The sequence below is a fragment of the Gossypium hirsutum genome, chromosome A01 (assembly GCF_007990345.1).
Source record: "Gossypium hirsutum isolate 1008001.06 chromosome A01, Gossypium_hirsutum_v2.1, whole genome shotgun sequence".
NCBI classification, from domain to species: domain Eukaryota; kingdom Viridiplantae; phylum Streptophyta; class Magnoliopsida; order Malvales; family Malvaceae; genus Gossypium; species Gossypium hirsutum.
In genome coordinates, this window is record NC_053424.1 from 89,170,795 (window position 1) to 89,192,184 (window position 21,390).

Here is a 21,390-nt window from a genome sequence, read left to right on the forward strand (position 1 = left end):
AATTTTAAAGATATAAAATTATTATTATACACTCATCTGTAGAGAAATTATTTTATGGACCTTTCCCATCACATTATTCATGGTCCTTTTCACATTATTTAATGACATTTCAACAATTTTTTTATGTCATTTACACATAATTTTGGTAAATTTTTACCTTGAACCCTAAACCCTATTTAATGATATTTCAACAATTTTTCTTTGTCATTGACGCATAATTTTGGTAAATTTTTACCTTGAACCCTAAACCTAAAACCTAAAACTCAAACCCCAAACCCCAAACTCATTACCCATGACTCCAAACCCTTTAACCTTAAACCCAAACCTTGAACCCTAAACCCAAAACCTAAACTCAAACCTTGAACCTTAAATTATGAACTCAAACCCTAAACCTCAGGGTTTGGGTTTAGAGTTCGAGTTCAAGGTTTAGGGTTTAAGGTAAAATAATTGCCAAAATTATGTGTCAATTTTGTAGAGATTAAAAAATTTAAAATTGAAAAAAAAATCTAAATCTAAAGTATTTCCATCTTTTAAACTTAGCAAATCATATATATATATGGCGGAGGAGGTCAACTTTAGTAGTGGCAGAGGTTCGTATTTAGGAAAATGAAGAGAGATCAATATAAGAGTATGATTAGCCTCAAGAAATTCGTTAGTATCTTGATGGGTGTTTCCAAGCGAAGTTGATTCTAAGATTGAGTACAAGAAAAATGGAGATGGTGATAATGATGCGCTGCATCGAGTGGTGGTAGACTCCAAAGATGGGCAAAATCTGGAGCACCATTTGATCCACACTGAACCACGCGTGGATTCCTTCAACGTCGAAGCTTTTGAAGTCCATGGCACACATAAAAGTGATTACAGAGTTCATTGTTGTTTTGTTTTATGATTTAGAATATTAGACACGCATTTGTAGATACAACTCCATAAATATGCTTGGATTTTTATATATATTTAAAATTGAATATATAAATTGATATTTGATTTTAACAGATACAACTCCATAAATATGCACAGATTTTTAATCATTTTATTATTTTAATAAATAATTAAATACACAATATTTTTCTAGTATTATTTATATTAATACGCATGTGTATAAACATGTACACAATATATTTTAGTTAGATATTATATATATTTATCCATATATAATTTTTGGGTATTATTTATATTGAACATTGTTGGTGATAAACCCAATTAAGTAACAAACAAATAAAATAACGAAAAAATTGAAAAGACCGAACACAAATATTTTACATGGAAAAACCTCTCCGAAGAGGATAAAAAAGCATGAGCAATGATAATTTCACTAAAACGGCAAAAACGAAGAGTACAAAAAATAGAGATAAAACTAAACCCCGAAACTTGAAATTCTCTAAAAGCTTGTAAAAGCTAATACCTAAATATGTTATGGGTTATATTTCTAGGGTGGAAAAATGGCCTATTTATAGGCTAAATTTATAGGTCAAATAATATTAAAATAACCTACACTAATCAGAGTTTAAGTGAGAAACTAAAAATAGAGTTTAACTAGGAGAAGAAAAGCCGAAAAATACGAGGCATAACTCCACAAATCCCACCACGGGCTATCTCGAATTGTGCAGGATATTAAATGAGTCGAAGTTGTGTTTAAAAGCTAGAAGTCTTCTAGTCTTCGACTTGTGCACTGCCAAATCAAAACTAACCCAGGTCTGATTTCCATGAACACAATGCACTATGTTTTCAAAACCTGCATCCAAAAGAGAATCTCTCTTATACGAAATGGCCATACCTTTTTCCCTCCTATGACCAAGTTCTCTCCACTTCAAACGAGTCAACTTCGACCCCTTAACATACGAATGCAATAGACACAGGTGTGGTACCCGGTAACAAATCGATACCGAACTCAACCTCTCTATCCGGAGGTATTCCGGGCAATTCTTCAGGAAAGATATTCGGGAAGTCCCTCATAGTACGAATATCTCCTACAGAAAGCTTTGCAGGAACTGAATCAGATACAAAGGTTGCGCCTTTTGTAACATCCTGATATTCAATGGTGATGGAACAGTGGTTCGGGACCATAAATTTTTGTTCTATTGACTCATAAATATTATTTTTAGAATATTTATAGAGTCATTAGAATCTTATTAAAAATTGGTTAAGAAAATTTAACATTTAGATAGTTAAATTAGGAAAATGAACTAAATTGAAAAAGGTGCAAAAATTAGTAATTAGTTTAATTAAATAACTAAATAGCTTATTAACTACATGAGGAGGGACCAATATAACAATTAGCCCCCAATAGTTAGTGTTGGGTGAAAAATTAATGGAAAAATGATAAAATAATGTGAAATGGCTAGCAATTTTGTAAATTAATGAAAGTTTAATTAAAATTAAACAAAATTGAAGAACGAATAAGCAAAATCATTTTCATTTTCTTCGTCAAATGGCTGAAAGCCATAGCTAAGGTGATGAAAAAGCTTCGGTTTGCTTATTTCTTTGCATGTAAGTCCATTTTGATTCCATTTCTTGTAATTTTTATGTTTTTGATATCATTGCAACTAGGTCCAACTTGCCCATCGCTTCGTTTTTGAACTTTTTAAAAATTTTGGAAGTTAACATTTATGAATACCATGTATTTGGAGCTTGATAGTGTTGCTTGATGATTTTATAAAGTGATTTTTTTGTTAGATTTTGATTTTAGGATTAAATTGTGAAAATGTCAAAATTTTAGGGTTTGATAGTGAATTTAATATCAATTAGGGACTGTTTAAGGGCCTATTATATTGGAATGGAATATTGACTTGATAAAAATGGTTAATTTGATGAATTTTGGGTTAAGGGACTAAATTGTAAAAATTATAAAAGTTTAGGGTAATTGTGTAAATTTAAAAAATAAAAGGGTATTAATTGTAAAATAGATTGGAATGTGAAATATATGCTGATAATTGAGATATTTTACATTTTAGATCAAGATCTCATAGATATTCGTGGAAAAGGAAAAATAATGAAATAGTCTCTGAACTTTTGCAACTACTACAATTCAGTCCAAGTAAGTTCGTACGGTTTAAAATTTAATATCTATATTAACTTTTGAATAGTATAACATGATACAATATATAATCAATTGTTGATAATGAATGACTATTTGAGATTGTTATTGAATTTGATGTTTAGATTGGATTAAACACGTGATAGAGTACAATCGTGATATGGTGTGCTGTGGAGAGATTAGAGTGGAGAGAACTTTGGAGAGATGTATATATTTATTTCTCGAGAAACTGGGGTTCAGTATTTGTTGCGAACTCTTATCTTATACACTTTGTTTGGAGTGTTTCAGTTGGACTAACTCTTATGAGCACTGGTGTGTTTTAGTTGGACTAACTCTTATGAGTATTGGCGTGTTTCGGTTGGACTAGCTTTTGTGAGCATTCGGTGTGTTTTAGAAGGATTGGCTCATATGAGCATTTAGCGTATTATAGTTGGACTGACAATGTGCTCTTATCTGTAAGTCGTTCTTTGAATTGGAAATCTTGGTAAGATAATTTGTTTAATGAATTTGATGGATTTGCTATACATTTGAGTATTAAACTAAATATATGTGATTTGTCAGTTGAGATTATGGATTACAGGAAACATTCGTGGTTGAATTGATATTGTTTGAATTGTTGTATTTATTTTGGTAAGATTTATCCTTTAGATATGTCAAACTTACTAAGCTTCATTGAGCTTACTTGTGTTATTTAATATTCTTGTAGATACTCAGAAGGTTGGATGACTGGATCAGCACTCAAGTCACACTATCCAGCATAACTTAGTAGTTTTTGGAATGTTTATTCCAGATTATATGGCATGTAATAGGTTTGAATGTTGATACTAATGTTTTGGATATGTAAATAGTTAAATATGAACTTGGTTGTATAAGTTGTTTTGGTTGATACCTTTTTGGTACTTTTGATGTCTTAATAATATGTGTTAAAGTGGCCATGTGATGTATGTGAGAATGGCCAAATTACTATGTGATGAATTGATTATGGTGTAGCTAAGATATGGTATGTTTGAGTGATTATGGTGTAGCTAAGATATGGTATGTTTGAGATGGTATTGAATTAGATGTTAGGTTTGAGTAAGTGATAAGTTGTGTTTGAAGATTTGTTTGGATATAAAATTGTATATACTTGTGGTACCAATGAGGGTACATTGGTTAGGCACTTAATAGGTTGATTTGGTATGTTTTTGGCTTGATTAATGTCATTTTGAATAGGTGTTTTGGTTGGTAAGTGGTTTAATTAGGACCAAAGTAAGCTTGAAATGGTAAACTTGTTGTTTAAGGTTCATTTTAGGTCTACAGGACTTAAGACATGGGCGTGTGTCTCAGCTGTGTGACACATGGCCATGCAACACGGTCATGTGTCCTCTTTAGCTTTAAGGCTTACAAGCCAAGCAGTTACACAGCCTAACACATGGGCGTACGGCTTGGCTGTGTGACCTAACTCAGAGAGTTACACAGGCGAGGACATGGGCTGGGACACAGTCATGTGTCCCTATTTCAAAGGTTACACAGCCTGAGACTTGGGCGTGTGTCTTAACCGTGTGAGGCACACGGCCGTGTGACCCTTGCAATTCAAATTTTCTAACTTTTACTTGAAATTTCCAAATGTTTCCAATTTAGTCGCATATCGTTTCTATAGTATTTTTAGGGCCTCAAGGGATCGATTAAGGGACATTAAGAATGTAATTGAATGTAATTATATTATGTTTGCATTGATATATGAATTGATTGGTTTACTGTTCCATTTGTATGGTAATGCTCCGTAACCTAATTCCAGTAACAGATACGGGTTAAATGTGTTACACCCTTTTCAAACTAGCTTATCAGCTACAAGGGCAGAGATTACATTAGAGAGGTAATCTTAATGCTCACCAATCATAACAACCTTGCTATTCTTATCCGTCATCAGAGTAACTCTCTTAGAAGCACAATCTAGACTAACCCGATATTCTACAAGCCAATCCGTTCTAAAAATCAGATCAAACTCATTGAAACGCAACTCTGTTAGGTCAGCCAGAAATACCATACCTTGAATCTCTAAGAGTACTCGTCTATATACCTTATCTACACGAACTGATTGACCTAAAGGACTACTCATAGAAAACTCCCTAGCAGTATTTTCAACAAATATACCCAGATTTATAAAAACAGTACTAGCTATATATGAGTGAGTAGACCCAATATCAATGAAAGCGAAATACGGAATAAAGTAAATAAAGAACGTACCCACTATGACATCAGCATCGTCACTGTCCTCACGGTGTCTTACCTCATAAACCAGTGCAGGCTATGTGCCTTAGTCTGACTCGCACCTCTACCTAGTGCTCTCTAATCTCTACCAAAACCATTACCTCTTCTGACAGTACCATGACCTCTAGGTGGTTGCTGAACCACTTTCGGAGGCTGAGCAGAACCCAGAGCTGGGGTCTATGCCACAGCTGGCACTTGATCTGGTCAATAAGGACAATCTCTAACTCAGTGCTCTATCGACCCACAATGGAGATAAGCACTAATATTTCTCCAGCATTTGCCTAGATAGCACCTCCCACAGTCGCTACAAAACTGAATCTCAGTCACTGTAGCTGGTGCCTCGATCCTCGAAGACCCATCAAACCTCGCCCATTTCTTAGGGTGCTGCCCAAAACTAGAGGGACTAGAATCCCTCTAGCTTTACACTAGACCCTCTCTTGATATCATCTCTTTCTCTTACTGCACTTTATCTCTTCTGTTATCTTAGCCTTATCAACTAAGACTGCAAAAAGTCGCTCCCTCTGAGGAGCTATCAGAACCCGCAGATCATAATGCAACCCTTCCTCAAACCTTACACACTTATCGTAGTTAGATGTTACCAAAGCACAAGCATACTTGCTCAATTTCAAAAACCCGGCCTCATACTCGACCACAGATCAATCGTCCTGAGCTAGACTCATAAACTCACATCGGCGAGCCTCTACGTAACTCACCCTCACATACTTACTCTAGAAGGCCCTCTTGAAATAATCCTAAGTAACCTGTTCAGGTTAAGCACCTTGATCAACCGTTAACCACCACTGATAAGGTTCGTCCCGAAGTAAAGATACAGCACCTTTTAACTTCTGAGCAAGAGTACAATCAATATTAGTCATAATAAGCTCATTAGCCTCTAACCAATACTCAACAGCTATAGGGGCGACTCCAATGACGCCCCTAAACAACTCAACACCATTCGACTAAAGTCACTCAATAACCGACCCTTGGCCTCTTGATCTAGAATGGGTCCCAACGAACTTTTCCAATGCCTAAATCATGGCCTGGGATAGTGTATCGTCCCCAGCCGTCGGAGTCTGGGACCCTGAATCACGGCTGTGGGTTCACAGCAAAAGTCTTGTAAATAAAATCTATTTTTTGGCTATAGATTCTACTACATAAACCTGCCGTTGGAATCGACCTTTAGCTGTGAATTCACAGCAGTACCCACAAATGGAATCTACTATTTTGTTATGAATACACAACAATTTGCAGTTAAGAATTACCGTATGGCCATGCCCTGCACTTGCCATTTTTCTTATAGATATACCATTTGATCTTCCTCTGTTCAAAACAACCCAACCCATGCAATGTATTAAGGCATATTAAATAATCTAACATGTAACACCCCATACCCGGCCTGGATAACAAGGCCAAGATTTTGAGAGTCACAACAAACAATTATCAAAACACATTTTGCAATTTATAATAACACACCTTTAAAGTCTGATAAATTTTAATAAAGACAAACTAGTATTTCGATTTTATCTTCCAACTAACTGAAACTACGAAAATAACTTGCATGGTTCCTAATACTAAATGGTATAAACTGAGCTCCCCATCCGCTGACCCGATCAAGTCTATGATTTACCTGAAATTCATTCAACAATAACTGAGTTAATATACTCGAAAGGACCCAACTTTTTACATATTCAATAGATTGTTGCTAAAACCAAGATATCCAATATGTTGATTTAGAATCAGGAAATAGTTTATTTAGTTACAGATCAGATTTATACAGACGAATAATAGATCAAGCTATAATCAGATGCAGAATAGAATAGAACAGATGCGATTACTTAATACCAACCGCTACACACCATTTCCGACCAACCCAACACACCAAAAAGGGTACTCATTACCCATCTAGCCTTACACACCACTTAGTGTCGATCTGTCACGTTTCAGAGATTGTAGACTAGTTGCCAGATTAGTATAGGGATACCAAGGATTTAACATTAGTTTAAAATAAAATACTTCCTCCTGATTCAAGTCCCATCGAATGTATATACATACTTCACATAATAATTAATACAGAGTTGTATGCAGATATTCAAATAAAACTCATACTCGTGTACAGTAAATCAATTCTAGTAATTTTAGTCAAACACAATACGCACATTGATAATCAATATTCAAATTCCAGATAACAGAATATCAGTTTATGCAGTCAAATTCAGTTCAAACAGCCTCACAGAAGGCTTGTATTTAGTTTGAGTGATGATCGATATATGGCAAAATTTTATAAACTGGCCTATACACCTGTGTGGTCTCACACGGCCTAGGTAACTGGCTCGTGTAGCCCCACATGGCCTGACACATGCACGTGTGCTTGCCCGTGTGTATTACATAGTATAACATACGGTTGTGTCCTCTACCCATGTGATCCTTATTTTCTAATCAGTGGGTTACACAGCCTGGACACATGTTTATGTCTTTGGCCCATGTGATCCTTCTCCTATAATTAGTGAGTTACAGCCCGTGTCCTTTGCTTATGTGGCTCTTACTTGGTAGATAGTGAGTTACACAACCTACTAAACTGCCTGGCACATAGTCATGTGGCGTCGACAACTATATTTTTCGATGTTCGAACTTCGCAAAAACTTAGGTTTTTGATACGCAACTGGTACGAATTCGATGTAAAAGCAACATGAATGATTCCATAACCTAAAATGGTAACAGAGACCAATTAAACAATTATTCCCCTGCGTAATGCTAGAATAATCTCTCAAAGATCAGATTAAGTCGAAAACTTCAACACCAAAACTCCCCAAACTCAAAATGGAGATTACCTATGCATGACTAAGAAATCTACAGACCTAAGACGATTGGCGAGTCGTTATCCTCGAGGCCTTCTCCTAGAGAATGCCAATCGTACACATAAATAGAGAATTTGAGCGAGATAATCGGATAACCATGTTTTCAACAAGGACAAAAAAATAACAAATGTTAACAAAATCCAACAACAAAACTTACAAATTTGCCTTCCAGATGATGCAATGATAAAGTAGAACTTCCAATTCAACTCGATAATAATTCACGAGGCAAGCAAAAAGGAAAAAGAAAAGAAGAGTAAAAAAGAAAAGAAAAAGATGGTATGAAAAGAAGAAAGAAAAAGAAAAAAGCGTACAAAGGTTTTAAAATTAACCCGAAAACTAACACTTTCCTCAGTTACATAAAAATATTCCTTTAATGCATATAAAACGACTCGAACACAGACCAACAGGTATACAGATGCTTAACCAGTGAACCAGCAGGCTTATTCTTGACACCAATTCACAGAGAATTAAACTTATGTTGATGGTTCAAGGATAAAGGTTAACTTATAATGAAATAGTAATATTTTCCAAAAATGCAACTCGAACCCCTGACTTCAATCACGCAAATAGAGCACTTAGCCATAGATATAGAAACTTAATTATGACATAATTCAATAGTCAGAAATTCACATTTTTAGGGCGTTACATAACTGATGTGATCATGATTCAAGACCCTTCCAAAGCTACTGAAAAACCCATGGAGTTACCAATAGGGTCGATTACTTAAGCTCGAGCTAAGAGGTTCAAAGAAGCTGTTGCGGGCCTTATTGATCAAATTTTGGGCGAAGCCATTGCAGGGTTCATTGATCAGTCATGGACATGCACTTCATGCATGCCATGCAACTTACTTCAGGCTCAACTTTAGCTTTCTTCAGCTTGTGAATTTATTTGCTGGAATAAAGAATTAAATTTGGTTCAAGTTATTTAGTTAAAATTAGTTTAAGTATTTAATTATGTCATAATTTGAACATTATTTATATTAGTTTTAATTATGTCATAATCTGAACATCTTTAATAAGGGTTTTTAATTATGTCATAGTTTAGGACATCTTAAATATATGTTTTAAATATGTCCTAGTTTAGACGTCTTTAATACATGTCTTTAGTTCAGACCAATTAAATTATGTTTAAGCTGTGTTTAATGCGTCTTGTAAGGTGTTCAATGGATGGCATTAAAGGGGGAAACATGCATTTGGACGTGCATGCATAGGGGAGTTGTTGGTTGCTCTCTTCTAAGCAACATTTTTTATGGAATGCAATGGACACAAGTGTTTTCACACTTGTCCAATCAGTTGGATGCTATGTTCACACCAAGTGACCATCCAATTTTAGGTTTTCACACCTTGAAGGTTGTTCGTATGCCCTATGCAACATTAAAAGGAAGATTACACATTCAGCTTCCCAAGAAGGCATCAACCATGTTCACACCATTTAAAACCGATCATCTACTTAAACCATCAGCTCAAATTAAAGGCTACACGTTTTAGCTGTTTGGGGAGTGCAAATGACATGGCTGTTGGTGTCACCTATGCATGGGAATCTTCAAGAGTCTTGTGGGATAGCTCAATGGTTATTCAGCTCAATTAAGATGAATTAAATTAGTCCATTCGGCTGGACCTTTGTAAAAACTATAAATACTAAGCTTACATCTTGTATTTCAAACTTTTGAACCTTTAATGAATTTTAATCTATTTGTGAGTTATTCAACTCTCATTGTTATTTTGTGACTCAACTTGACTTATCTAGCTAGTTTAGTGGCGTCAATCTGATTCATTTGTGAACTTATCACTATAACGAATGTGGCATTCAATTTATACCGTTTGGTTCCTATCTCATATAGATAGTGGGTCACGGTTTAATCTACCAACCTCCTTTCCACCTTAAGAGCTATTATAAGAATTGGGTCGATATTCTCTTAATATTGGTTCATTCTTCAGCTTTTGAGCCCATCCTTAACTCGACAATTCTCCATATCAACCAAACAACCCATTGTTAAACCTATCTTTATCCCAATTCAATCTTTCGACACACTAGTCCGAATATTACTTAATTTTACAATTGATAACACAAGAGGCATTCATCCACCGAGTACGAGATCGCATCAATAACACATGGCCAATTAGTTACAATTCAAACTTTTCATGTATTCAGTATTGATAAAATATAGGGCATGTCATTCATACGATCGCAAGTATATAAATTCAAAAGTAACATATGTTATTCATAATTCATGCAAATATTCATAAATATAAATGAATACCATATAAAATCGATCAATCATGGATTCTAGCATATCTCATATCTTTAAGACCTATTTGCATAATTTAATTTACTAAAAATAGTTTGGAACCTATTTAGGGACTAATATGATCAAAACATAAAATTCTGGGTCAAAACTATAGTTTCTAAGTTACAAGGGAACACAATCGTGTGACCAAATTGTGTTAGAAGCCTTGAACCATTTAGATAGGGTACATAGCCTTGTGGATAGGTTGTGTGAGAGATTGTGGTCATGTGGTAATTCGAAAATTTAACCTACGGGAAGACATGGTCATGTAGGAGGTCACATGAAGGGTCCTAGGCCGTGTTGGAAACGTAATCCCAGGGTTTTAGTGGTGGCATGGTTATGTATGGGATCGTATAACCACATGGGTAGCCTACATGCTTATGTGGTAGGTAGTGTGATCTAGGCTAAGTTCGGTTTTGCCTCGATTTTCTTGTAAACTAACACACACCTAACTTCTGGGGGTTTTACATGATGATCCTTATGTCTAATTCTGGTTTGGGATACTTACAACAGGCCTTTCAATCGATAAATACGTAAGAATTAATATCGACTTTCAAGATTTATTAAAATTATCAAGATTTTTGGGGAAAAATCGTAGAAGATTCGAAATCGATTCGAAAGATTGTCAAGAATGATGTTTTTCAAGAATTCTAGGGTTCAATGAAATTAGAAACAAGAATGCTTACCGATATTGATATGTTAGAAACTAAATTTGACGGTGTTCCGCTAATTCAATTAGAAAATTGGTTGAGTGGGCTCGGTTTCAATCTTAGGATCAAAATAAAATTTCTAGGAAAAGAATATGAAGATTTTTATGTATAGGAAAAGAGGGAATAAATGAAAAATATGTATTTAAAGAAGGGAGAAGAGAAATTTTAATTAGGGTTGAAAAAGAAGTAGAAATCCACATGTAATTAGGAAAATGAATTAAATAGTTAGGATTTCAGAAATTTAATGGGCTGAATGGTAAAATACCCATATTGCCGAAAATGGGGAAAACTAAAATAGAGTAACATGACTTGAACCTTGGAATAAGGAAGAAATAAAAAGCTTACCACTTAGGTTACTACCCATTCTTAGTTATTTTTTAGCACATTTATTATATATGCTAGTTTGGTTTTTGTTCCTTAGTTGCTGAAAAAATAGAAGAAAATGGAAAGAGTGGGGCTTGCTCTTTGGCTCTTTAAGGAGTTTACTAAATTCTCTATCACCTAAACTAAAACTCATTTCTTAATGATTCATTCCATCTAATCCTCTAAAATTTGGGGCGTTACAACGTAACATTTCAAATATAAGTGACTAAAATATAATCTGAGACAAACAAAAGTGACTATTTTAATAGTTTACCCTAATAAGAAATAATTAAAGCTCAATTACAGTTGAAAAATATTGATTTATCAACAAAATCTTGTTCATCTTGACATGACAAATAAAAATTATATATATACATCAATATTTAAAGAAATTACAGAAATTCATAATTTTTCTTACAAAAGCATAAGCAAATCCTTTCGATATATATACCCAAATAAAGAGATTGCAACCTTAAAAAGAAATAAAAATACTAAAATGTAATTATCAAAAATTAAAAACAATTAATTTGATATAAATGAAAATCATTTACTTAACAATAAAAAATTAACTCTCAGGAATTAAAAAACATTTGATATAAATAACAAATTCATCTACTTAATGATAAAATAATATTAATTAAAATATATAATAAAATTAAACAATAATTACTGATATAATAATTTTCATAATTTAATTAATATATTTGGAATATAAAAAATATCATTAATATGTTTTTGAAATATTAAAAGTATCCTTATTAACTCCAATAACTCTAAAAGGAGTTGAAAATGTATAATATATAGATTGTGATAATTATAATTGTAGTTTTATTTTATTTTTAAAATTGTGCTAAATTTATTAATGTAAAATAGAGTTATTATTTGAATACAATTCTAAGAATCTTAATTAACATTTAATTAATATTAGAATTTTATACCAATTAAAGTTTAAATTTAGATTTATAAATAAAAGTCAATAGTTAAGTATATTCAATCAAGTAGTAAAAAAATTGGAGATTTTTAGCATTAATAAGTTCGAATTATAAAAAAAATGGAAAATTAATTCAATTCGAAGAGGTAATCTCAAATCATATTCGAACAATAATGGAACCGAAGAGTGATAGAAGATTATTTTGATTGATAATGAGGTAATATAATAGCATGTCTTCGGTATCGACCCATATATGCAACGAAGTATTAAAAGTAGAGAAGGACGAAGACAAATATTTTACGTGACAAACCTTCAGAAAAGGAAAATCATGGGCAAAAGAGGTATCGACTTTTCACTAAATGAGTAAACAAATGGGAGTACAATATGGATGAAATAAACCTAAATGTACTAAATGTACAATAACCCAAAACCCCGAAAATAAAGCTTAAAAATTCAAAGAGCAAATTGATAAACAAAACCCTAAATCTCATAAGACACTCATAAAAGCGATATAAAATACTCTTCATAATTACCATGAAACTCTCATAAAAATTCATATGCGACTACATCTTGTCGCCTTCAAGAAAAAAACCCTTACTGATTGGCATATCAAAACAAAGATACAATGACCCTTTAAATAGGCTAAGATTAGAGTTCTAATCATACTAAAATATCCTTGGAATGACAGAGTCTAATTGGGAAGAAGAAGTCTTGCTTGAAGTTTAAAACATGGCTCCCAAATAGGAAAACATGTCGTGATGTTGTTTTTGCCTTGTCATGACGTCACGTCGTTTTGACGTCGCTCTTTGTTTCTCTAGAAATACGAGGCACACCCCACATTATGATATTATTTTTTAAAATTTTTTAAAATTTTATACCGTGTGGAGCAAGCATACTTAAAACTATTTCTTTTTTTTTTTATCTATCTGTAATTTATTTGGTATAGATGAAAAATATATTATAGATTTGTTTTGAAAAGAAAGTAAAATTTAGTTTAAATATCTTTCTTGTTTATCATGAACTATTATTATAATTACTACATATTGTTTTACTTTTTTTTTAAAAATAACTTTAGTTTCAAATTTTTTTATTATTTAAAAATTAAGAGAAATTATCATTATCAATTATAAGTAAAAATAATTAAAAATACTTTATTTAAAAACTAATTAAGAATTAAATGTGTAAATTTATGTACAATGTATGTAACATTAGAAACTAGTAACAAGTATAGATAACGTGATTAGTTAAAAAAAGGTTAAATTCTATTATTAGTCCCAAAAAGGTTAAATTCTATTATTAGTCCATGTAATTTGCGAAAGTTTTGAATTTAGTCCAGGCAGTTTAATTTGGTCAATTTCAATCCTTAAACTTTTCAAAATTTAAAATTTCAGTCCTTATCAAATGGTCATTGTTAAATTCATTAAGTTATAATATTTTCAAATTTTGATGTAATAATCATATTATCATATGTGTAATGTCATGTCAACTTGTTATTTTCATATATCACTCACTAAAAATCCAATTAATGGAGTAATGCTTATCATTTTCATCAATATTGAAATTTCAAAATTCGAAAAATATAGAGACTTAGAATGATTCAATTAGAGAATATGGACTAATGGCCCATTTGGATGGATGTTTACCTCTAGTGCGGTGCGTTTAGCTTTCTTTTATTCTCACACTATAATATCGCTACAATACTAATCTCACTGCCGTTACTGTTTTTACACTAACTGCAGGTGAGCCAATCCAAAGCGGCCCTAAATCTACAATTGTGCACATAATACATGACTAGTAATTTAATTTAACCAAATGTATTTAATTTCTACTTTTTGAATCATGACTAAAATTTCAAAATTAAAAAATTACAAGAATTTTATGTTCTCAATTTAAAAAGTATATAGACTAAAATTGATAAAATAAAAATATGATGACTAAATCTATAACTTTTATAAAATATAAAAACTAATAATAAAATTAAAAAAAAGTAGAATCATAAATAATAAATGATTGGCTCATATATAGTGTGATTTCATATAGAATAAAACCATGAAAAAAAATTATGGTATTTAGGTATTTATTGATGACGAGATTTGAATCTGAGATATTAGATTATTAGATCTCAATTTTATCATTTTAATTAAGATCTTGGTGACATTTAGGTTAAAAAGCTTACATTATAACACAATACAAAAAATTCAAACATAAAAAAAATATAATAATAATTTATTTTAAGTTTAATGGTGTAAAAAACCCTAAACTTGTTTTAGAAAAAAAATTAAGCTCTTTTTTCTTTTTTGCACTCATATAGATACTTGAGCTTTTAAAATGTATAAAAAAAAGCCCTTAAACCTTTTCAAAAAAATAATTAAACCTCTTTTTTTTTACATTCAATTGGGGACTTGAACTTTCAAAATCCATTAAAAAGACCCTCAATTTTTAAAAAAAAAAGCAATTAAACCTTTGATTTTATTAAAAATTAAAAAAAATTTATAAAAAACTATAAAAAATTCAAATCAATAAAATCTATAAATATTATTAAATTTTAATAAAAAATTAAAATATTAAAAATTCATTAAAAAATAGTAAAACATATAAAAATTGTAAAAATTATAAAATATATAGAAATATAAAATTTTATAAAATTTTATAAAGTCGTAAGAAAATTATACAAAATGTAAAGAAATATATATTTCGTAAAAAAATTTATAAAAATTATCATACCAAAAAAGCATTTATAATTTTTCTATAACTTTTATTGATATTTATTTTTTTTATCATTTTTCGCCACATGTCACACTGAGTTGTGATACGTGGTAATTTTAATTGAAAAAACTAGGGGTCATTAATTTTTTTTATGATTTTTATAAAAATTTACAATTTTTTATTTTTTACGAATTTTATAAAAAATTTCTAATTTTTAAATTTTTATTAAAATTTTATAATTTTTCTAAAATTTTTTATTTTTTATCTTTTATCATTTTTTTCTAATTTTTAGTAAAATTAAGGGATGAATTGTTTTTTTAAAAAAAATTAGAGAGTTTTTTTGATGCATTTTGAAAGTTTAATTGAGTGAAAAAAAGTAATAACTTCGTTGCTTATTGCTTTTTTTTTCTAAAGAAGTTTGAGAGCCTTTTTTATGCATTTTAAAAGTTCAAATGCTTAATTAAGTTAAAAAAAAGAAAGAAAGGAGAGGCTTAATTACTACTTTTAACAAAGTTTGAAAGTTTTTTTAACACCTTTAAGCATTTGTTTTAAGTATAATGAAAATATATTTCACCTTCATTTCACGATTAATAAAAATTAATTTTTTTTAAAAATTCATAATTATATATCCTTACAATATTAATTTTAGAGGTAGAATATACCTTTAACACTGGTCTAATACATGTTGATAATTTTAGAGTTATAAATTTTAGTGAGTAGACAATAAAAAAAAATAAAGATGTAAATTAGTGTATAATATATATCAAATAAAAGGGAAAAAAGGAACAACACAAATGAAGTCCACTTAAAAGCTATGGTTGTGTATGTGACATAAGGAACACATCACCACCCATCTTATTATTACAACTTCTCTCTCTTTCCTCTCCTTTCCCATCTCTAACCTTTTCTTTATTATATTTTTCTCTTTTTCCTTTATATTCTCTTTCTTTTTTAGCTTAGCCAGCCTTTCAGGTTTCTTATATATTTCCTTCATCCCCACAATCCCCCAATCTCTTTCCTGGCGGCTCCTCCTCCCTCTTTTCTCTTCGCATCATCTTATCTTTTTCATTATTTGAATATTTCGATCTAATTGAGAAAAGATCTTTTTCTTTTGTTACTTTTTTTGAAAAATCCGCCATGGTAGCGGCTACGCCACCACAACAACAACAGCAGCAGCAACAGAAGAAACAGGCGGCGGTGGCGACCACAACGGTGACGGTGGCCGGGGCTACAAAGCCATCGGCTGAAGAAGAGGCTTTGAAGAGGAATACGGATTGCGTTTACTTTCTTGCTTCCCCTTTAACCTGCAAAAAGGTTGTCCCCCCTTTTTTTACCCTTAGGGTTTGGAACAAGATCTTGTTGTTTGTTGGATCTTGCTTCGATACTTCAATTAGGGTTTCAGATTTACTTTTCGTTTTCCCTGTTTCAATGGCTCTTTGTTTAGTTATTTATTTAAATTTAAATGATAGGAAGTAATAAAATTTATTGGAAATGTGAAAATTTATTTGTTTGTTTGTTTTTTGAGCTGTTTACATGTTAGATCTTGCTAATTTATATTAGGTTCTTAGTGGTAAAGCCCTAGTGAATACATCTGGGAATATATGACATATTTCCCTTGATGTTTCTTTTATACATCTTAAAGAAAATTATTGGCTTCTCCCCCTAGGGTTGGCTGTTAAATGTGTATTTATTTGATGAATTATGTTAATTTTGGTGCATTAGTTTTGTAGTATTTTGTAATTGATCTGGCGCTATTATAACTTCAAGTTATTCGTGTAAAAGATATGGAAACATTTATGTTCCTTATAAAACTCTTCCTAATTGTCAAAAATAGAAAGTATTTCTAGAATTTGTTGTTTCCATTGTGATGCACTTATGTTGTTGTTTATGATGGAATGTTTTGATGCATCATCTCTAATACTGTTATTCCGGAACAGTTTAGATTGTCGTCTGACTGCGGTTTCACTTTTAGCCTTTCTGAACTATTTTTGTCTGTTTGCATTGGTTTTGAAGTTCTTTTCTAGAAGCATGTTTTGCCATTTGTGAAGTTGCCTTTGACAATATGTCTTCATCAACTCCATCTAGTTGTTTATAGATGAGAACTGATTGTTCATTAGATTCTGTAATTAATATTTATTTCCTTCTCAATGCCAATAGGGAAGTGAATGTGAGTATCGTCATAGTGAATATGCCCGGGTTAACCCAAGGGATTGTTATTACTGGTTGAATGGAAATTGCTTGAACCCAAAATGTGGATTTCGACATCCTGTAAGTTTCTTCTCTTCTCTTGCACCAATAGTATAATCTTTGTGCCATGCTAGTCTTACAGGCTTTTGTAGGGAGTCTTGTTGCACTTATGATTTTCAAAAGTGAAGTTTGAAAAATTGCCGGTAATCAAAATTGAATATTTTACCAAGTCACTTGCTGATTTGACAGGAAAAACCATAAAATGAAAAACATTGTATTAAGAAGATCGTGTTTGTTATTTACTCTTCATTAAAAGCTGGTGTTCCATACTTTTGAATCTACTCTACGCTTACTTTTCTCTTCTAAAACATTCATGTACAATTATCCCAACACCTCTTTTACGTTTTAAGATAACTATAATTTCTTTAATATTTATTTAAATGGTCAAGTTACATATTGAGCTATTTCAATCATATTGTGATGTACTTTGGACTGGTTATGATAATTTTTGTGTTATTCTGATGGTGTCTTTTCAGCCCCTTGATGGCTTGTTGGGAACCCAAGCAACAACTCCGACTGGTTCTTCCAAGCCTTCTTCACACACAGCAGCAACTACAGCACCTGCTAGTCATATGCCTTACAGCCAGGGTGCTTCTTACAGCTCCGGCAAACATGCAGTTCCATGTATTTTCTTCCTCAAAGGGCTTTGCATTAAAGGTGACAGATGTGCTTTTTTGCATGGTCCAACTACAAGTAATAAAGCCACACAACTAGCAGCAACTACCACTGCTAGTGAGCCTCATTTATTGAAGAAGACTTTTGGTGCAGTTGAAGCATCTCAGTCACAGAAGTTTCCCCCAACTAATGTTTCCAATACTGTTGGACTAGCTCCTGAAAGTAAACCTTCTGCAAAAGTTAAAGCCGCTTTCACTAGGAGTGGTACTGGAACTGAGAAAAGTGTGCCATCTCCAGTAGGCTTGGATGAGGAACTTCCTCGACACAAAGCAACAAAAACTACTTCAGTTGTTAATGGTGGCTCTATGGGTCATTCTGGTTGGTTGCATCAGCCCCATGCTTCAGATGAACAGACTTTTCATGGCAGTAAGGACACTGAAGAATTTTTGAGGGAGTCTTCTCCTGGTTTTGACGTTCTTGTGGATGATGAGCTCAGGGATTCTGATTTCTACCATGGTGAAGATCAATATGGAGGCACTAGAGGACATGAGGGAAGGAATGTCAATGAATATGACATTGGTCGCCCTGCTAATTATGATGCCATGGTTGATGTTGACCAAGAAATGTTTCATGATGCTCGAGGCTATGATTCATTTGACAATGTGCAAGGGAATTATGATTGGGACCAGCAGAGGGCTTCATCTGAGAGGATGCCACTAGGGTCGTCTACTCTGGAGAGAAGGGGTTACTCAAGAGTTGATAGTCCTGATCATGTTGAGGAATCTGATCTTCGACATCGTTTGTCTAAGCGCAGAAGGGTTAATGGCCTGAAGTCTGTTGTCAGTCATGATAATGCCCTAGAAAATTGTGAAGGGGAACGAAATTACCGGGCTGGATCTCAAAGGGATTCCCACCGTTTACCTCCCCATGAGAGGTCCCTTGGCAGTCGTCTTCAAGGTAGAATAAAGCTTCCTGGGAGATCTGTAAATGGATCTGATTTGCATTCTGAAAGGGAGATAGAAAGAGGGCGAAATTGGGGACGACACTCACCTGGAAAGCCTCAAACCTCTTCCCAAGGGAGGCTCCGTGACAGAATAAAAGGAAAGGTGGAAGGGGATTTCAACAATAATGAAGGTCGAAATTTTGGTGGCCCGAGGATCAGAAGAGAAGTAACAGATGGGAGAAATGCTGATTTTGCAGGTCCAAAAAGTCTTGCTGAGCTGAAAGTTGGGAAGAACAGTGATAATAAGCAGCATCAGTCTCTTGGAAAGCGAAGGAGTGTTGGAGATCATCAACAAATTGAAGGTAATCTTTCATTCAAGGGGCCAATGCCTCTAAGTGAGATTCTGAAGAGAAAGAGACAATCTGAAGGTGCCGCTTCTGGGGATGGTATAGCATCTGTAAATAAAGAAGATGTTGACCAGAAGCAAAGCAAGGGAAGCTTGATTAGTGGCTCCAATAACAAAGAAGTATCAGTGACAGTGAAAGAGGCGAACAAAGATGAAGAATCCAAGGTTGCAGCTACAGATATAGGAATAACGGAAGCCACTCATGGTGAATCTTCTCAACCACTCAACATGAGCGAGCACGAGGCTGATGCTGATGCTGAGGATGGGATCATTGGAGATGAGAGAATAGAAGATCATGAAGTCGAGGCAGATGACCAGAGGGATGGAGAGTATTATTATGAGCAGGTTGACGAAGGGGAATACAACTACGAGGATGAAAACGTGGACCCCGAAGAGGAATACATAGAGGAGGAAGATGGTGATGACTTTGCAAAGAAACTGGGTGTCATGTTTTCATGAGCAGTGGTGATAAGACTGCTTGACGATTATTATGGATGGTTTTATGGAGGAGGACCCCTTGAAGAAGCTCATTTAGGTTTTGGCTTCGTTCTGATCAAGTTAAGAGTTAGCTCAGCTATATTGATATTCCATTGTAGAAGTAGAAGCATTAAGTTTTGTTCTTGTATCTCATCGTATTTAAAAGCTGACTAATATGAATTTGGATCCCTGCTTTGCTTGACAGGCCCTTTTATTTGTTGTGCCCACCAATGTTATGTTAAGTGCATGACTGCAAAAAGTAGAAAATCAAAAGATATTTCTATTAATCTCCGAGTCTATTTTATTTGGGATAAAATTTCGATGTGTTTGGGGTTGGTATTAATGTTCACGTACCGGTGTTCGTATAAATCGATATTTGAGTCGGAGGGATGGAAATAAGGAAAATTTTGAAATTTAAATTTTTGAAAATTTTGTTTTGAATTTAAATTTTTGAAATAAAAAACTTCAAAATTTGATAGTTAATGATTTTTTCAAGAAATTTTGCTCAAAAGAATTTTTGAGTTGTATATTGAATCATGCTTCTCAATTGGTAGCCTTTTATAGAGAATGTCTTTTTACAACAATCTTTTTTAGGGAACTTGATTAATTACATTATTACAAAACTTTTTCTTCTTTTCACACAATTGATATTTTTCAGATTATTATTATAATTGCAGAGAATATATTCTCTGAATTACAAAATTTTTGTAAAATTATTACTGCTCATCTCTATTTTTTCTTTACAGAGAAGCTTTATTATTCATTTTTGTCTTTTTTTTTACAGAGAATCACTTATGTTCAGCTCCATCTTTTCTTTGTAGCGAATCATTTATGTTCATCTCTATCTTTTCTGTTTCAAGGAATAGCTCCATCTTTTCTTTGTAGTGAATCATTTATGTTCATCTCTATCTTTTCTTTGTAGCGAATCATTTATGTTCATCTCTATCTTTTCTGTTTCAAGGAATATTTGAAGGCTGCAGACTTTTTAAAATTATTTATTTATTTATGGTTTTGGGTGATTGTTATTGTTGTGGTGTCATCTACAAGATCTACCTTTTTTATTGAAGATGTCGAGGATTTCTTATTTTCTGAGTCGGAATGCATTGAGTTGAGCATCTCAATTATAAGCTTTTTTGTATTCCTTTTTGGTTTTGGCCTAAGCTAATAATGCGTTAGCATTCGATTTGGCTTTAAGAAACTTTGTAGTAGTTTTATCCAGATTGACAGACTTGCATAATCTTGAGTTTTTGTTGAAAAAGTCATCCAAATATTTGAAATCATATTTTTCATCATTGAATTTGTTCCACCATTTCATTTTGAAATTTCAAACTAACAATGAGATTTTCATGTATTGGTTTGGTTCATAAACATAAATCCAGGAAACAATCCAAAAAATTCGTAAATTTAAAAAGAAATTGGTTGTTTTGTATATGTGCTTTTGGTCTGGTTCTAGCTGGAATTCATCAAAAAACTTAGGCCATAAATTTTAAATTTTTACTGGTGGGATATCAAAAGAAGATGGTCCGTACCAGTTTCACCATTCTTGAAACCAATTTGGGAATTTGA

At 32.7% G+C, this 21,390-nt stretch overlaps 1 protein-coding gene across 1 annotated transcript; it reads left to right on the plus strand.

Annotated features, from left to right (window-relative positions):
- The first annotated feature begins 15,932 nt into the window (after positions 1-15,932).
- Positions 15,933-20,111, plus strand: LOC107918210 (zinc finger CCCH domain-containing protein 17). Its single transcript, XM_016847750.2, has 3 exons — positions 15,933-16,450; positions 17,294-17,404; positions 17,860-20,111. Exons 1-3 carry the CDS (start codon positions 16,274-16,276, stop codon positions 19,804-19,806), a joined length of 2,235 nt encoding a protein of 744 aa, XP_016703239.1. The 5' UTR covers positions 15,933-16,273; the 3' UTR covers positions 19,807-20,111.
- The last annotated feature ends 1,279 nt before the right edge of the window (positions 20,112-21,390 follow it).